This window comes from Eleginops maclovinus, chromosome 23, assembly GCF_036324505.1.
Source record: "Eleginops maclovinus isolate JMC-PN-2008 ecotype Puerto Natales chromosome 23, JC_Emac_rtc_rv5, whole genome shotgun sequence".
NCBI lineage: Eukaryota > Metazoa > Chordata > Actinopteri > Perciformes > Eleginopidae > Eleginops > Eleginops maclovinus.
Genome location: NC_086371.1, coordinates 5,185,611 through 5,203,678, shown reverse-complemented (window position 1 = coordinate 5,203,678; position 18,068 = coordinate 5,185,611). Strand labels below are relative to the sequence as shown.

General features: G+C 38.6%; 1 protein-coding gene and 8 non-coding genes across 9 annotated transcripts; 1 reads left to right on the top strand and 8 right to left on the bottom strand.

Annotated features, from left to right (window-relative positions):
* Positions 1 to 254: 254 nt before the first annotated feature.
* trnal-uag (transfer RNA leucine (anticodon UAG)) lies at positions 255 to 336 on the bottom strand. The gene has a single exon. It is a non-coding gene; the product is annotated as a tRNA-Leu (tRNA).
* Positions 337 to 450: 114 nt separating this feature from the next.
* On the bottom strand, positions 451 to 532 carry trnal-aag (transfer RNA leucine (anticodon AAG)). Its single transcript has one exon. It is a non-coding gene; the product is annotated as a tRNA-Leu (tRNA).
* A 353-nt stretch (positions 533 to 885) lies between these two features.
* trnal-aag (transfer RNA leucine (anticodon AAG)) lies at positions 886 to 967 on the bottom strand. The gene has a single exon. It is a non-coding gene; the product is annotated as a tRNA-Leu (tRNA).
* A 356-nt stretch (positions 968 to 1,323) lies between these two features.
* On the bottom strand, positions 1,324 to 1,405 carry trnal-uag (transfer RNA leucine (anticodon UAG)). The gene has a single exon. It is a non-coding gene; the product is annotated as a tRNA-Leu (tRNA).
* Positions 1,406 to 1,517: 112 nt separating this feature from the next.
* trnal-aag (transfer RNA leucine (anticodon AAG)) lies at positions 1,518 to 1,599 on the bottom strand. The gene has a single exon. It is a non-coding gene; the product is annotated as a tRNA-Leu (tRNA).
* Positions 1,600 to 1,960: 361 nt separating this feature from the next.
* Positions 1,961 to 2,042, bottom strand: trnal-aag (transfer RNA leucine (anticodon AAG)). Its single transcript has one exon. It is a non-coding gene; the product is annotated as a tRNA-Leu (tRNA).
* A 354-nt stretch (positions 2,043 to 2,396) lies between these two features.
* On the bottom strand, positions 2,397 to 2,478 carry trnal-aag (transfer RNA leucine (anticodon AAG)). Its single transcript has one exon. It is a non-coding gene; the product is annotated as a tRNA-Leu (tRNA).
* A 359-nt stretch (positions 2,479 to 2,837) lies between these two features.
* On the bottom strand, positions 2,838 to 2,919 carry trnal-uag (transfer RNA leucine (anticodon UAG)). The gene is given in 2 exon segments: positions 2,838 to 2,872; positions 2,882 to 2,919. It is a non-coding gene; the product is annotated as a tRNA-Leu (tRNA).
* A 3,198-nt stretch (positions 2,920 to 6,117) lies between these two features.
* Positions 6,118 to 17,330, top strand: qdpra (quinoid dihydropteridine reductase a). Its single transcript, XM_063876886.1, has 7 exons — positions 6,118 to 6,319; positions 6,411 to 6,503; positions 7,603 to 7,699; positions 8,416 to 8,556; positions 11,719 to 11,827; positions 14,181 to 14,264; positions 16,024 to 17,330. Exons 1-7 carry the CDS (start codon positions 6,233 to 6,235, stop codon positions 16,124 to 16,126), a joined length of 714 nt encoding a protein of 237 aa, XP_063732956.1. The 5' UTR covers positions 6,118 to 6,232; the 3' UTR covers positions 16,127 to 17,330.
* The last annotated feature ends 738 nt before the right edge of the window (positions 17,331 to 18,068 follow it).

Here is an 18,068-nt window from a genome sequence, read left to right as displayed (position 1 = left end):
ATTTGTCTTACAATTGTCAACTTACATCAAAACAAAAATCTACCTTGATAAATGTTACTTGGATTAAGAAGGTGGAATAGAAAACAGTGTGTTTTTGATTTGAAAAGAATCTTGGGGTTGAGCATTTTAGCAGATTATTACCACTGACCCTCAAACTGAGATACTACTGTCTCAAGACTTAGTTCCTACGAAAGTAGGGGGGTTTGTCTTCAGAGTAGGTGTGGTTTCCTTAAAGCACTTATCTTTTTTTATAATGGCAGTGGTGGGATTTGAACCCACGCCTCCTGAGAGACTGGAGCCTAAATCCAGCGCCTTAGACCGCTCGGCCACACTACCTTCTTTTCAAAGGAAAATGCAACATTTCTCTTTTTTACAAAAGACGGATCTTGATAGCAACCATAATGAGTGGGACTGTGGTTTCCTTTTACCACAAGTTCTTTAGTTTCATAATGGCAGTGGTGGGATTTGAACCCACGCCTCCTGAGAGACTGGAGCCTTAATCCAGCGCCTTGGACCGCTCGGCCACACTACCATGGGAAACGCAACAGATCGAAAACGTACAAAAGAATGAACTTGATAGCAACACAATGACCAAAATCAAAGAGCCCCTACGGCCAGTGGGAAGAATTTCTAAAGTCCAATTTCTCTGTCAACTTACATCAAAACAAAAATCTACCTTGATAAATGCTCCTTGGATTAAGAAGGTGGAATAGAAAACTGTGTGTTTTTGATTTGAAGAGGATCTTGGGGTTGAGCATCTTAGCAGATACTTACCACTGACCCTCAAACTGAGCCACAACTAACTCAAGACTCAGTTGCTAGGAAAATAGGAGGGTTTGTCGTCAGAGTAGTTGTGGTTCCCTTTAAGCACTTATTTTCTTATAATGGCAGTGGTGGGATTTGAACCCACGCCTCCTGAGAGACTGGAGCCTTAATCCAGCGCCTTAGACCGCTCGGCCACACTACCTTCTTTACATAGGAAAATGCACCCAAAAAAAAATGTAGAAAAGACGAAGCTTGACAGCAACCATAATGACTGAGGTTTCCTTTTACCTGAAGTTCTAAATTCCAATTTCTCTTACAATTGTCAACTTACATCAAAACAAAAATCTACGTTGATAAATTCTCCTTGGTAAGACGGTAGAATAGAAAACAGTGTGTTTTTTATTTGAAGAGAATCTTGGGGTTGAGCGTTTTAGCAGATTATTACCACTGACCCTAAAAATGAGTTACTACTGTCTCAAGACTTAGTTCCTACGAAAGTAGAGGGGTTTGTCTTCAGAGTAGGTGTGGTTTCCTTAAAGCACTTATCTTTTTTTATAATGGCAGTGGTGGGATTTGAACCCACGCCTCCTGAGAGACTGGAGCCTAAATCCAGCGCCTTGGACCGCTCGGCCACACTACCTTCTTTTCACAGGAAAATGCAACATTTTTTTTTTACAAAAGACGGATCTTGATAGCAACCATAATGAGAGGGAGTGTGGTTTCCTTTTACCACAAGTTCTTTAGTTTCATAATGGCAGTGGTGGGATTTGAACCCACGCCTCCTGAGAGACTGGAGCCTTAATCCAGCGCCTTGGACCGCTCGGCCACACTACCTGATTTTCATGGGAAACGCAACAGATCGAAAACGTACAAAAGAATGAACTTGATAGCAACACAATGACCAAAATCAAAGAGCCCCTACGGCCAGTGGGAAGAATTTCTAAAGTCCAATTTCTCTGTCAACTTACATCAAAACAAAAATCTACCTTGATAAATGCTCCTTGGATTAAGAAGGTGGAATAGAAAACTGTGTGTTTTTGATTTGAAGAGGATCTTGGGGTTGAGCATCTTAGCAGATACTTACCACTGACCCTCAAACTGAGCCACAACTAACTCAAGACTCAGTTGCTAGGAAATTAGGACGGTTTGTCGTCAGAGTAGTTGTGGTTCCCTTTAAGCACTTATTTTCTTATAATGGCAGTGGTGGGATTTGAACCCACGCCTCCTGAGAGACTGGAGCCTTAATCCAGCGCCTTAGACCGCTCGGCCACACTACCTTCTTTACATAGGAAAATTCACCCAAAAAAAAATGTACAAAAGACGAAGCTTGACAGCAACCATAATGACTGAGGTTTCCTTTTACCTGAAGTTCTTGAATCCAATTTCTCTTACAATTGTCAACTTACATCAAAACAAAAATCTACCTTGATATATTCTCCTTGGTAAGACGGTAGAATAGAAAACAGTGTGTTTTTTATTTGAAGAGGATCTTGGGGTTGAGCATCTTAGCAGATACTTACAACTGACCCTCAAACTGAGCCACAACTAACTCAAGACTCAGTTGCTAGGAAATTAGGACGGTTTGTCATCAGAGTAGTTGTGGTTCCCTTTAAGCACTTATTTTCTTATAATGGCAGTGGTGGGATTTGAACCCACGCCTCCTGAGAGACTGGAGCCTTAATCCAGCGCCTTGGACCGCTCGGCCACACTACCTGTTTTTCATGGGGAAATGCAAATCATTGAAAATGTAAATAAAGTATAACCTTAAAAGAAACCACAATCTTTCAAATCAAAGAGCCCCTACAGCCAGTGGGAAGAATTCCTAAAGTCCAATTTCTTTTACAATTGTCAATTTACATCAAAACTAAAATCGACCTTGATAAATGTTCCTTGGATTAAGAAGGTGGAATAGAAAACAGTGTGTTTTTGATTTGAAGAGGATCTTGGTGTTGAGCATCTTAGCAGATACTTACCACTGACCCACAACTAACTCAAGACTCAGTTGCTATGAAAATAGGAGGGTTTGTCTTCAGAGTAGGTGTGGTTTCCTTAAAGCACATATTTTCTTATAATGGCAGTGGTGGGATTTGAACCCACGCCTCCTGAGATCCTGTAGGCTAAATCCAGCGCCTTAGACCGCTCGGCCACACTACCTTCATTTAATAGCAAAATGCACCAAAAAAAAAATGTAAAAAAGACGAAGCTTGACAGCAACCATAATGACTGTGGTTTCCTTTTACCAAAAGTTGTTTAGTTTCATATTTGCAGTGGTGGGATTTGAACCCACACCTCCTGAAAGACTGGAGCCTTAATCCTGCGTTTAGGACCGCTCGGCCACACTAACTGTCTTCAATAGGACAATGCAACTCATTAAATATGTACATCACCTGCATTTACTCTGAAATTGAAACTTTCTATCGATCATTTCTTACCAGAAGATGATTCTAGTTGAATTTCCAAAACAATACCCCCACCTAACAAGTCAAGCTGCAGACAGAGACTCAACCTGGCACAGATTTCTGCTGCGTTCTCTATGATTTTGTCTGTGTGGATTTCAGAAAGCTGCAGCATGTGTCTCCCAGATATGAACCAGACAGCAGGACGTAGTTATTGTTCGTTCCTCGACACGTCATCTGGCTCTCTGCGAGAAGCAAGCTCGGTCAGCCTCACTGACTCCCATCAACAATAGATGTTAGTGTGTGTGTGTGTGTGTGTGTGTGTGTGTGTGTGTGTGTGTGTGTGTGTGTGTGTGTGTGTGTGTGTGTGTGTGTGTGTGTGTGTGTGTGTGTGTGTGTCATGCCTTTTATCCAGGAGATAGGTAGACATGCAGGAAGGGATGGCATATTACTTTTGTTTACAACACTGCAAAAAGTGCAAGTGTGTATTTGTCTCCCTCACACTGAATATGTGTGAGTGTGTGGATGTCAAAATACACAAACCAAGCATTTATTCCCCTGTAGCAGGAGTGTGTGTCAAATCCAGGTGAGTGTGACAGATCGGGGGCTGCTCTACAGTGACAGGGGAGTCAAGGCCATCTTGCTTGTATTATTCATGAGAGCTCAGACAGAACAGCAGCACAATAACGTGGAGCTGCAACACAGAGCTGTGTCATCAGCATCACAGTGTAACAGCAGCACCTGCTGTCACTGCAGGAAAACTGAATGTAAGAAACATACTTTCAGTGAGAGAAGAATATTGTTTGAATAATTGTTTTTGATTAATATGACACTAGCAGGGAATAAAAAATAATAATAAGACAATATTAATTATAATCAATGATAATTTTACACAATTCTAACTATAAATGTGATAATAATATTAAAAGTGTGGCAATAAACAACAACAACAATAATAATAATAATAATAATAATAATAATAATAATAATAATAATAATAATAATAATAATCATGATAGTAATACAACATTGTTTTTAATAAATTAAAAATTAAAATTAAAAATAATAATATTACAATTTAAGAGGAAGCAAAATGTAAGCTACATTTATTTGGCAGGCATTCAAACACAAAATGCTAATATACCAATTCCATAGAGTTATCTACGCACTGGTGTCTGATATAACCATTTTCCAATGTCTTTATAATAACAAATGAATGTGAAGAAAACCTTCATTATGATAACCTCCTCTACCATTACAGTGTGCCGTCATCCAGAAGCTACAAATGAACTTTGCACAGCAGACTGTACGAAATACTGACTTTATTTCAATTAAATTACAACTTTCATATTTCAATATTACCTATTTAAATACAACTTCTCAGAGAACACTCATTTGGGGTATATGAGTTATTAAAGTGCAAGGGTTTATCATTTAAATTAAATAAATCAATGTATCAATGACATGAAAAGGTCCCACCAGCACATCAAATGTGGTTTTCCTGAAAAAAGACACAAATGGGATGGAGTAAATCCTGCCTGCATGTATGCTGACTCGGCGGTGAGTTATTATGTAATGAGAAGAGTTGCTCTACAAGAGAACAAATGGCTGCCAGCCTTAACGCATCATAAACCATTATGTTTGTATAAACTGCAAAACTAAAAACAATTCCAACATAAATTGGATCACAAAAATTCAATAGAATGCAGGTAGTCAACCATTTGACCCTCAGTATTCAAACTGGTTCAATGAATATAAGACACAGAGCATCTTACTTTTTACATTTCTGTTACATTTAGCAAAAGAAGCCTCTGCAGTACTGCTCTCTGCTCTCTCTGCCAGACTGACCCACAAAAAGTCCAAGGCTTCTTCTATGAGCTCATAATCAGTTCAAAATGTAATAACGCAATTTAACAACATTAACTATTTAGTGCAAGAAAAGTGGGTTAACCAGTCAGAGATTTTGCATCCTGAACTAGATCTCCATTTAACATCCCTGCATGCATTAGCTTCTTGTGGGCAGTGTTGCAAATCAATGAGCAGGACTATTTTTCCAACAAATTGTATTTTGCAGCACTGTGAGGTACAGAACCTTCATTTACATCCATGTGGAAGGGGTCCCGTGTATTAAATTATCTAAAGAGAATTATTCCCAGACTTTTATTGTTTTCAGCTCTTTTCAGACTGAAGCAAACATATTGTAGATTCAACAGCAGACGGATAAAGTCAGTGACTAGCTGGGGAATCAGTAGAGCATTTTGCAGGAGAAGTGGTTTATATTTATATTAAAGGTAAAATATAATCATATTCAAAGAAAGGTGTAGGCTGAAGTTTAAGCGTGTTAATCTAACACTTAATACAACATGTGTCGTAATAGAAAAGAATAAAAAGTAAAACTGTACACATATGAAAAAAAAATTCAATTTGACAGTTATATAACTTCAAAAGTGTACAACCTTTAACAGATATCCTGTAAACTGAAGTATAACTTAAATTGAATTTGGGGAAACATTTATTTAATATGTATTCAAATAAAATGACCTATCAAACAGTTTTCTTTTTTTTTTTAAAGGGCTGCACGATCTAATTTCTATTGTTCGACTGATATGGCACAGGGAAATGATTTGCAACATAAGTAGGATTGATCATTATGTAACATTATTATGATATTTATAGAAAAATATGTATCAACGATTGTAAGAGGATGTGCACCATGCACATATTTATTTTAAATCTGTAGAATACTGTTTGTATGCTCTATAGCCTGCAGCACCACTCAACTTTGTTCATATATTTTCACATATTTTGCCATGTTTTTGTTTACCCTTCACCAAATACTGCAATTTGGATATTTCACTAGACTAGTCCATGTGGCTCCTTTCAATACTCGCATGTCCGAGTACCTTTGAAAGTCGCATTAGCTCCACCAACCTGTTGCAGAAGAAACGCCCCCCTCCTCTCTCTCTCTCTCTCTCTAGCTCCCTCTCTGTATTTCAGCTGCAGTTTAGCCTCAGCTCACTCTGCTTTCTGCGAACACACAGCATTAACTCTGACACTTACTGACCCCAAACATGGCTGCTGCTAATCGGGTGATCGTGTATGGAGGGAGAGGAGCTCTGGGCTCCAAGTGTGTGCAGCATTTTAAATCCAAAGGATGGGTGAGTGATAGCATGCATATCCTAGCTTAGCTGCTAACACTCTGCTAAATGGTAAGCTAAGTGTGTTTCTATGTTTGTTATTCATTTATAGTGGGTTACTTCCATCGATATGGTTGCAAACGAGGAGGCAAACGACAACGTGATTGTGAAGTCGAGTGAATCTTTTAACGAGCAGGCAGGACAGGTGAGTTTTATAATGATGTTTATTTTAATAGTTGTTTCTGTTTAATGTGTAAGTGATGGACTTACAAGTAGCAGTAGATATGTTACAACCTGCAGCTAAAGTCGAACTGTTGTTATGAATATAGTAGTTTATAATAAATATGATTTATATTTATGTTTGCTGCATTCAGTTGTTTATGTCAATGCTGCGTTCAAGTCAAATTAGGAAAAAATGAAAAATGTGAATGTAATTATAATTTTGTATTGTTTTTCAACGACTTCTTTAGCTTTCTGCTTTATTTGATGCTACCGAAGCATTTTGTTTTAAAATATACTTGTTTGTATTTTATTAAAACGATTTAATGTAATTGCAGCTGTGTAACAAGCCCAGTCAATATATATTTTTTCCTTGTTTTTTATCTTGTTAAATCTCGACAATGGTTACCCCGACACAAAATCAAATTGACATATTCCACATTTTACTTCTTGTTTTTATGTTATTTATATCTAGTTTATTTCTCTCTGGGGGGAAAAAGAGACAGAGAAAAACACTACTCGCACACACTGTAACTTAATTAGCGAAATGTCAAGTTAAAATGCAATAAATAACAACCCAGGTATGTTTTCAAAGGGTACTCTTTTCTTTAACGATTTCAGTAAAATATTTAAGAGCTATCACATTGACAAAAAGTGCAAAATCCATCTTACATCTGTGTTCTTTAAAGTTGCCCTTAATTTATGTATATGTCTGCCATGTTAGGTCCTTGTGTACATCATTCCAACAAATAATTTAGGTGGTTTACATGACTTTTGTTAAGTTCTGTAGCATGTCTCAATTATTTACAGATCCCTTGTCACACTGCCATAGGATACATGTTCATTTTATTTAGTATTTTGCAATAAAGGTCACTCTTTGTATTCATCATTCATTTATCTCCTACTGTGCATGTTGTTGATTTTTAAATATCCTCATTTATTGTGTTGTCCTGAATGCAGCGTACAATGTGTATTACACTTTTCTAGCTAATAAAAGCTGAGATGTACTGCTTGACATTTAAATGCCATTCCCCCGTGTCTTCATAAATAAGGAGTTGTTAGTTATCTCTCATTTTGTCTGATAGGTGACGGCAGATGTGGCCCAGTTGCTAGGGGAACTCAAAGTGGACGCCATCTTGTGTGTGGCCGGAGGCTGGGCGGGAGGAAGCTGTAGCTCCAAAGGTCAGAGTTCAACCTTTTTGTTTGCTGTAAAATTAATAATCAGCTATTGCTGCCTTGACAAATTGTACAGTAAATAGGAAGCAGCTGGTTAGCTTACCATAAAGACTGGGAACAGTAGGAAACAGTTAGCATTGCTCTTCCCAAGGTAATTAAATCCCACATCCAAACATCCCTTAAATTCTGCTCAAAAATGTGTGTTGAAAAAAAACAGTTCAAAAAGTTATCAGATTAGATTGTCAACAATAATATAAATACAAGAAAACAAAGTCAGTTGCATAGCTTATATAAAAAAGCTGTCCCGTGAATCATCATAGATTTTTTTTCTTCTGTTATTATTTTGCTGCAGCAGCATGAAAACAAAAATTAAGAAATATCTTTAAAAAGTAAATCAAATGTATATCAACATTAGAAACACATCTGTAGAATACTATACACGAAGAGAAAGAAAAAATACACTATACCAACATGCTCCAAAATACTTTAAACTAACCATTGAGCGAACCAGCTTTTAGCTTTACATTTTTTCCAGACAAACCTAAGACTGGTATTGATCTGCTTGTGTAACTGTCGTTTTCCTCAGCGCATTTCCAAAGTGTTTAATTAAATAAGATGATAAATACCCTCCCCCTAACCCTCAGGTTGGGTAAATTATAAGATGCCAGCGAATTTAAAATGAGGCTTTCGTTTTTAATGTTTTTTTTTCAAATACCTCGTAGATTTATACAAGAACACTGATCTGATGTGGAAACAGAGTGTGTGGACCTCCACTATCTCCAGCCACCTCGCCACTCTGCACCTCAAACCAGGCGGACTGTTGACTTTGGCTGGAGCTAAAGCAGCTCTGTCAGGCACTGGAGGTAAAACACACACACACAAACACACACATTAGTTGTTTATCGTTCTCATCATGATGACCTGGTTTGGCCGCTGGTCACGTCAGGGTTTGCAGGCAGACTTTGATGTATTGGAGACTACATTGTGCATATAGCTTTGTTGTCCAACCTGCCAATTCAAATAATGGAGGTAATAAGGAAAGCGCCGTGGGGCTTTGACCGGGGAATTGACATACTGATCAGAGACACGGGGGATCTCGCACAGAGCTCACAACAGAGCAAGGAAAATGTGTCGATAAAATAGAGCAGAGAAACAAAACAGCAGGTAAAAGGTAGAATAGCTGATGGGCTCTGTCGTTTTCAAACCTGCGCTCTGTTTGTGTCCTTGAGCAATTGACTCAACCCTGACCTGCTCTACTCTACAACAGCAGGTGAATAATTAAAATGTAACTCATTAGGGTGTATTTAAACAGCTGAGGACTAAAGAAAGCTTAAACAAAAGACGACAAATCAATTGTATAGGACTGGTTAGGGAAAAACCCAGATGGGCTGAAGCTGAAAAGAGATGATGATGGTTATTTCTCAAACTGTAGAAAGCTTCTCCACAGCCACAAATATCTTTTTAAGAAGACAGCACTGACTGAGATAGGCAGCCCCACAGTTGGAGACAAAAAATTGTAAACAGAAACATATCATAGTCACCATCAGAACCTCATCATGCAGAGCATCTACAGACAGAGCTGCCTGATTCTTGGTCATTAAAAAGCGCTTCAGAGAGACCAGCTTCATGAGTTTAAGCTCATTTTGCAGCTGGTTCCTAAACGTATTTGAGAAGCATAACTAAACACCATTTTCCCCCAGCTCAATGTCGACTTTTGGGACTGTTGGCAAAAAGAAGTCCTTGTAGCGGACCGTCTGGACAGATTTTGTCAGAGCTACAGTACATCACATTATATAACGGGGGAAACATGCATGATATGGTCACAAATCTTCAAGGAGAAATCATGATTGAGACCTTGAAGATGGGTGTGGTCAGAGAAAAGGAGAGGATCCGAATTTGGTCATCGCTCAACAACATGTGACTCTCTTTTGGGAAAATATTAAACTGTCCTAGGAAAAGTGCAAGCGTCTATGTCAAGAATGTAGTTACTGGTTTGTTCATTATTGGTCAAACAAGCTTCTTTTTGAACCAACTTCTTGCGCACAGGCAGGTTTACAACTGACAAAATAACAAAGAACCCAAATATGTATACATATAAAAGTTATCAGCCACAGAAAATGCACAGAAATCCCCTACCTTCATACTTTTGCATGGTGTGTTGAGGAACTTAATTCTACCCAGTTAACCGTGGTTAATGCGACACCAGCCGGCCTCATGTCAGCCTCTGTGGCATCCAGACGCCCGGCTTTGGTTTGGTGCCATGTGATGTCCAGTCTCCCCCTGTGTTCATACTAACCATGTGATGGGCCGAGATCCAACTCCGCAGCAAAGCCCCAGCTCAGCAGACAGCACAAAGAAGGCACATAAACTCATTGGCTGCTGGCTTATGGAGGGAATGACTCAGCAGTTTTAGGCTCCACAGAAACACAGCCAAATATCTGTGTTTACTGCACTGATGCAGTTCTGATATCTATTGTTCTCTTCGGACTGAGCCTGTATTATTTACTGTATATAGGAAACTGCAACTCTTGACTTTTTCAGGGTTTGTAAACATTATCTATTCTTCCAGAAATCCAAACAAATGTGAATCAATATCAGGAGCCAGAGGTTCTTTCTTCTTTCTTTGGTGTGCTTTATCAGAGTGAGGAAAAAGTTAATGATATCCGACCAAATCGTGATCGTCTGATCAGCAAAAAACAAGAAAGCTTATCGTTTTATCTGAATTACTTTGCAGTTTCTTGTTTTTTACTTAAATGATACCAGGTTAAATGTTGAAGTATTAACAGCAGAGTATTGAAGGTGATGAAAACATATGTTTGTTTTGTTTTGAACAAATCATCAATTTCTATTTGCATCTCCAAGCAAACCCAGAAATGGTAGTCAAACCTCGTGAATGGCTTTTCAAAAATAATCCTAACCTTTTGATTAAGGCTTTAAAACAGAAGTTGAGTCTTAGACAGACACGGGTCTTTTCTGTGATCTCCATGTGACTTTCTTTTACCCCTAATCTCTAATCTGATTATCCTCTAAGATATGTAAATGATAGACGTCAGTGTTTGGATGCACAGAAAACCATGTTACTCACTCTCTTCAAGAAGCTTGTTGCCTGTTCATGAAGATGCCAGTTTGTATCCTTGCATAGATTACCCTGGAAAATGTCAGTACTGCATTAATCTCAATCATCTTTGATATGAAGACACTTCTGTATTGTCAATCCAGGACACTAAAATATAGCTATAACACAAGCTTCATCTGATCTTATTTCCTCTTTCATTTTCAAACGTATAACTGAGTATATTATAACTGATAAGATAAGGTGGTGCCTCACAAACCTTCATAGGTAAATATTAGTTCTAGCTAAATATTTACACACTTTCTTTCAGGTTATACAAGAATTAGGACAGAATTAAGAGTTTGAAGATGGATGCACACTAGTTCATCAACGTATCACAAACAACATGCCTCAAAATTCATAGCCGTGTGGATTTGTTTTTCTCTTGTTGTAAAGCAAAAGCTTGTAACAAAATCCATGTCACCACCCCTTGTTCCCATTGGTCAGATCTCTGAAAGCCTGTCATAAGATTGGTTTAGTCGGTGGGCAGATGCTTAGCATTCTTCAGAAAGCTTGTTAGATGTTTGGGAGGAAAAGCACTTAATGTTTCCAGATGCTGAAACAGAAAACATTTGTTTCAACGTTATTCTTGACTTGGTCCGAACTGAAACTTGTTGTAAAGAAACAGATTAACTTTAAAGGAGAGAACAAGCTGTTTTATTTCTCGGTATATTGAATGTGATTTACTTGAATCCTGTAAATCCGATCCCTTTTATGAAACCTAAACATCCCTGGTTCACTTTGAAAAAGATGTTTCTTTCATGGATTCTCCAATTTTCCTTCCACTTGACCTCCTGCTACTAAATCAATGTCATCCGTTCCTCGGCACAGTGTGTGATGCTTCTGATGTTTTTTTTGCCAACTGAATTTTCTTCCAGGACTGTAAAAGAAATATTGTCTGTGTACCCGGCAGGCATGGTGGGCTACGGCATGGCCAAAGCTGCAGTCCACCAGCTGTGTCAGAGCCTCGCAGCGAAAAACAGTGGGATGCCTTCAGGAGCGGTTGCTGTTGCGATACTACCGTGAGTACTTCACTAACATGTTGTGTACACACTCAATACACACTATGTCCTGAGGTTTAAAACATCACAGTCACAGGGAGGGGGTAATAGTCGACCACAATGTCTCTTGAGTGTCACATTCCCTCCACCTATGCAAGTAGTTTTTTGGCTTTTGAGGCACAACAGTTTTAATCAATGGCAGAGAATTTAGTCAAAATGTGTCCAAACACACTTTTTTAATCATCCTCGCAGCTTAATGCACCCACGTCCTAATCATGCATATGTGAGAATTTAGAATTCGATTTTGCTATACAAAAGAAGTTTTAACTGTGGCGTTATGAAATGACTGATGGCGTTCACCTTTTTAATAAATACGTTTCTCTCTGAAGACAAGTGAGTCGCACTTTGATAGGATCTTGCTGCCCCGTGTCTGTTACCTTAGAAACAACCCAAAGCAGACGCTCATCTTGAACTTGGAGGTCCAGTATGACTTTTCACCAGCCCCAACAATGGTCACGTTTCCATCTTTTGAGTATGTTTGTGCGTCATCATGGCTCAATGTGCTCCTGGAGACACGTACTGCAGGAACAACCACAGAGGAGGTTCTAAATAATTCTAAGGCTGTCTAAAGTAAACAGTTGTTGCAACCTTAAAGGGGGCCTATTGTAATTTTTTTAGGTGTCCCCTTTTCTGTAGTGTGTTATACTTCATATGTTTTTGTGCATGTAAATGGTCTGAAAGGCTAAAATCCAAAAGTTCCCTCCAAAGGGAATTTCTCTAGTGCTTTGTTTACTTTGTGGACATAGTGGAGTCACTATCTCCCACTTGTTCTTCAAATGGCTACCGCTACAACACATTGTACGTGATAGGATAAGGGGGCGGGACTTTACTAAGAGGGTTACAACAGAGCCGGCCAGCTGACCAATCAGAGCAGACTGTGTTCTGGTTTCAGACAGAGGGTGAAAAGACACAGTATGAGAAAAATAAAGACCAAAAACTGATGTTTCTGTATCTTACTCCTCTGCGTCAAGCACTCTCTCACTGCTTTTTGGATGGTATCACAATTGTATTAAAGATATACTGTTTTTGGTTAATGTGGACACAAATACCTTATATGTTAAACCCTTATGTTGTGCTCAGGGTAGAAATAATTATATCTCAGAAAATTGTGTTGCACAGTGCAGCTTTAAATAAACTGCAAGCAGCCAACAAAAAGAGTCAAAATAAAAGAAACAATGTGCTGTAAATTCAACCGTGACTCAGATTTCTATGTTGAAGCCATGGATAAGAGCTGGGTGAAGATAAGGAGTGAAGGATGGAACAGGCTGCAGATCTGTGTTCCTGCACATGATCTGTTTTGGATGAGTTACGCTCACAGTCTCTTTTGCATCATCGCCTCCTCTGTCCGTTTATTGAATTTTAAAACCAGTTTTTGCACAGTCATCGTGAGAAATGTGTTTTTTATGGGGGGGTAAACTGCTCTTGTTCTCTCTCTCTGGTTGTATTTTCCACCAACGTGAGGCTGCAGTGAGCCTTCCTCATCTGTCACATCTGTTCAGCATTAGCCCCATGACTTGCATTTCTGCTACAGCCTGCATCCACCACCCCCACTCCTGCTGTACCATCATAAACCAACACTGCATGGCATTTTGTCTGCACCAAATATTCATCTAAGGAAGAATTATTGGCAGCTGTTTTGTTCATGATAAGTCGTTTGGCAAAAATGTCGGAAATGCTTTTTTCAGGCTCTCAAATATGAAGATTTTCTGCATTTCGTTTGTTTTATGTCATATATAAGTGAGTATTTTGGGATTGTGCCTCACAAAACAAGACATTTAAAGTAATCTGCTTGACCTTGATGAAATTTAAGTATTTTTTCACAATTTTCAGATATAATTTTCAATCAGTTAATCAGCTTAATTCTTTCTACTATTATATACTGGTCATTTAAATGTATGGACAAAGCATATGCACATTGACAATTCCCTGAGAAATACTACAGGACGTGTAGGTCAGGATGTTTTGTTGATCATAAGCTGTTGAACAGGGACACTGCATGTTAATATCAGAAGAGTTGATCTAAAGGTGAAAAGAAGCGCGTGCTGTGAGGAATTGCTAAGTGATATTGAAGTCATGAATAAGATGTGTGTGTGTGTGTGTGTGTGTGTGTGTGTGTGTGTGTGTGTGTGTGTGTGTGTGTGTGTGTGTGTGTGTGTGTGTGTGTGTGTGTGTGTGTGTGTGTGTGTGTGTGTGTGTGTGTGTGTGTGTGTGTGTGTGTGTGTGTGTGTGTGTGTGTGTGTGTGTGTCGGGCAGCCTGCCTCTCTGTTCTCTCGCTGTCGTCATTCCCCTATTGTCATCTGCCTTAATTTGACAGGGTTACCTTGGATACGCCGATGAACAGGAAGTTCATGCCTGACGCAGATTTCAGTTCCTGGACGCCGCTGGAGTACATCGCAGAGTGAGTGAGCGGGCAATGACTCAGTCTGATATACAGGCTGGAAGGGGCAGCTGTTACATGCTCGTATGTCTGTTTCATCAATACAAATCTATCTGATGTCATTTATTTAGCTATAGAGCCATATTTTAAAAGTGGTTACAGTCTAAATGGCTGTATTTGGTTTTAAGTCATGAAGGTAATACATCATTAAATTCACAAATCAGTGATTTTCTTACTCCTGACTCTTGCATTGAGGAAAAGTCCACACTCCAATGCTATTACATTATCAATCTGTTGAATTGTATTTCTTTGTTATTTACAGAACAGTGCATGGCTTGAAATAGTAATTAATCACCATTTATTTATAGGTTAGTTATAAAGTGGCAACTAACAGTGATCTTATTTTGATTAATCTGCAAAACAATTTCTGAATTCATCTTTTTTTCTGTAATATATCAGTTTTGATCAAAAGCTGAACTGCTCATTAGTTCGTACGGTAGGTTTTCTTTTAAAATGACATAACATTTAATATTACCTTACAGTAATCAAACCTTCCTGTAGTCATGCTTGCTGTTATATATTCCCTGGTTCTGAATGGTCTGTCACATTTTCCTGTCAAATTTAATATACAAGAAATTGAAGGAGAGAGGGAATCAGAATGTGACATTTCTCCGCCAGATGTCTGGCAGTGCAGCATGATTGATGTCTGTGTATTTCTGATTGTTTCTCCTGCCGGCTCATGATTGTAGCTTATACATTTTTCTGTCTGTGTTTTGTATTATTTATGACATTTATTCTCTTGCTTATACAACCCCAACCCATCTCCATCAAACATATAATCTGACCTGCATAATGAACCATTTACCTGACGATGTAGTTGTGGGGAAGTAGTACCTTTTACTAAGGATCTATTACTGTCAAATCTAATGCAAACTACAAATAATATTCAAAAAGTGAGTCATATCTCTGTATTATTCCATCAATTCTAAAACAGGGAAGAGATTGTTTGATGTGCATGTATTTCTTTCACGTTTCATATTACTTAAAACATATATAAAAAATAGAACATGGACTTGATTTTAAATACAATTTTATTTAATCAAAGTGTTTGAACACCGTGATTAAAAGCTGGCTGCATTAAGACAGTAGGTCGTGTTTAGGCTTCGTGTCGGTAAGGAAGATTAGACAGGATTTGATCCAGTTTGATAATCCCTGAGTAAACAGATGAGGGTCTGAGGACAGGAATAGAAACGGTTTGTGTGACAGGAAATTAAGGGTTTTTCATTGTCCATTTTTTTCCCCCTGTCATCTGCTGTACTCACCTTTTGTGTTCAAATGACAAAGTTCATTCATACAGCCTGAAGATGTTTATAGTGTTTCTTAGTTTACATTATTGCTTTCAAAACAGTCAAAGTCATTATTGAACCTCGGAAACATATGGACCACAGGCTGTAAATATTTTATTTCACCTTATTTTACCCGGGAATTCCTTTGGAAATAAAACCTAACAATACCTGGCCAAGATAGCAAATCAATACACAGTATAAAAACAAATAGCTATTTTATAAAACAGACAAATCAAGTTCAGGAATAACAATTGCACTTTTCAGTTACAGTTTTTTAAGTGTGGTGAAGTTGAGAAAGGTAAAACATTTTAAATATACTTTGTATTATCTGTATAATACTTTTTATGTGAGTAACACACATGGTTGTGAGTTGTAAACGATTCCCAGCTCTTCTACTTCGCTAATAATGCTTCCTCTCCTCTGTTTTCCTCCAGAATTTTCTTCAGCTGGACCACAGGAGTGAACCGTCCGGCTTCAGGCAGCCTGATGGAGCTGACGACCTCCGGAGGGGAAACCCAGGCCGTGCCAGCGCAGTGAAGTGAGAGAGGAGGCGGTGATGGCAGAGAGAGAGAGAGAGAGAGAGGGAGGAGAGGTAGGGAGAGAGACCGACAGATGAGAGGAGGAGGAGGAGATGAGGAAGGGGGTGTGGAGGTGAAGCAGATAGATTGTGACAGAGAGAAACTGGATACAATAAGGAGGTGGGGAGGAGACGGCTAGATGGGTTTGTTAGGGAGGGGTGAGGAAGAAGAGGGAGTATGAGGGAGGAGGGCTTTCATTGCAAAAGCTGCATCAGAGCGCCATCTAGCTGTAAACCCTGACAGTAATCTCCACTGTTTTATCTCCTGTAATCGTATGGATGCTCTCTCCACTCTCTTAACAAATATGAGAAGGTATTCAAAGTATTCTTTCAAAGATCAGTGAGGTGTGTTTAATGAAAAGTATTTCATTTAAAATGTGTTGCTCTTTTCTTGGTCAAGACTGTGTGGAAGCAGTCAATGATTTTAGACAGGTTTATTATAATTCTGTGTCTTTGCAGTGTTGCTACAATTAGTATAATGAAAAGCAAGAAAGGTCAGTATGGTTTGATGTTGCGTTCCCAGCGGCTCACAGACCCTAAAGTCACACAGACACATTGATGTGGAAGTTGTTCAGTGAATGAAAACAATTATTCTCGCGATTTGTACCGCCTGCATATCCAAAATCAGAAATGGCAGAACATCCTCTAAAGAAAGGGGGTCTAACTCGGTACAATCGACAATCACACTTTTTAACAGCAAATGTTTAAATCATAAACATTTATTTTAAATGTTTTGCCAAAGAAAAGTTACAAACATGTTTTTTATGCTTTCAATAATAGAAACTCTCTAAGAAAATGCCTGAAATGAATAACCCGTCTAAACTTTTCCCCCACCCCTTCAAAATGTACATCGGGAGTTTCATACCTTTGTTAGCTGCAGTCATTTCCTTTACCATCTGTGAAACCCAACACAATAATTTGGTCCTCTGTGTCTCGTCTCTAAACGTCCTCTGCAGAAAAGTAAAAGAAAGCCGTTGTCCTCTTCTCTCGTACGGACAATCCAGTTTAAAGTGGAGTGGCCTTGCTTCCTGTGTGTAGCAAAAAGTCAAAGTGTCCTTGGTGTCCACCGTGTGCAAAAGGTGCTCTGTTCCTGTTCCTGTTTTCTAAGTCGTGTATTGTAACTGTGTCAAATTCTCAATAAAAACAGTCGGAATACAAAGAAAAGTTTGAGGTTCAAAGTCAATGCTCGACTTTTGAAACAGCAGTCAATAAAATAATCTCTCTTCAAGGTCCATTTAGTAGCTTTTAAGTATAACTTCCTTTGTATTGCTGCTTTATGTCCACAGTCTGCTATTATATTCAAGTTTTCTAAAAACTAGAATATTATAATATTTAAAAAGTGAAGTACAAAATCCATTCTTGGGCTCAGAAACAGCAATAAATAAAAATTCACTTCAAGGTTCATTAAGTACCTTTTCTAGAACTGATGAAGAGGATTTAGAGCTCCAGAACTGCTGCTAAATGGACCTTTACAGCTTTACGTTTGTGATCTACAGTGGTCATGTCCATGCTAATGAAGGAACATATCACTCATTGCAATAGTGCAGGATATTGATATGGTATTGTGCAACAGTTGAGCTCAATGGCACAGAGCATTTAGATATATTGTGTTTAAACATGCAATACTTTTCTTTTTTATATTGAAGATAAGAAATGAATTGAACTTAACCTGCCTTTTTAAGACCGCAGTATACACACAACCACTAGATGGTGCTGTTTAATAAGACTCCCACTGCTGCACTGCCAGTTTATTTTTCAGTGGAAGTCTTATTAATGAAATGGATGAGTTTACACTTGCAGCTGAGGGTGCACCGCCATGCAAACCCTGTTCTAAAATAAGCGCCCTTTAATGCATCCACTCAATACATCCAGACCTTTCATCTTGGTAGATGCAAACCTACT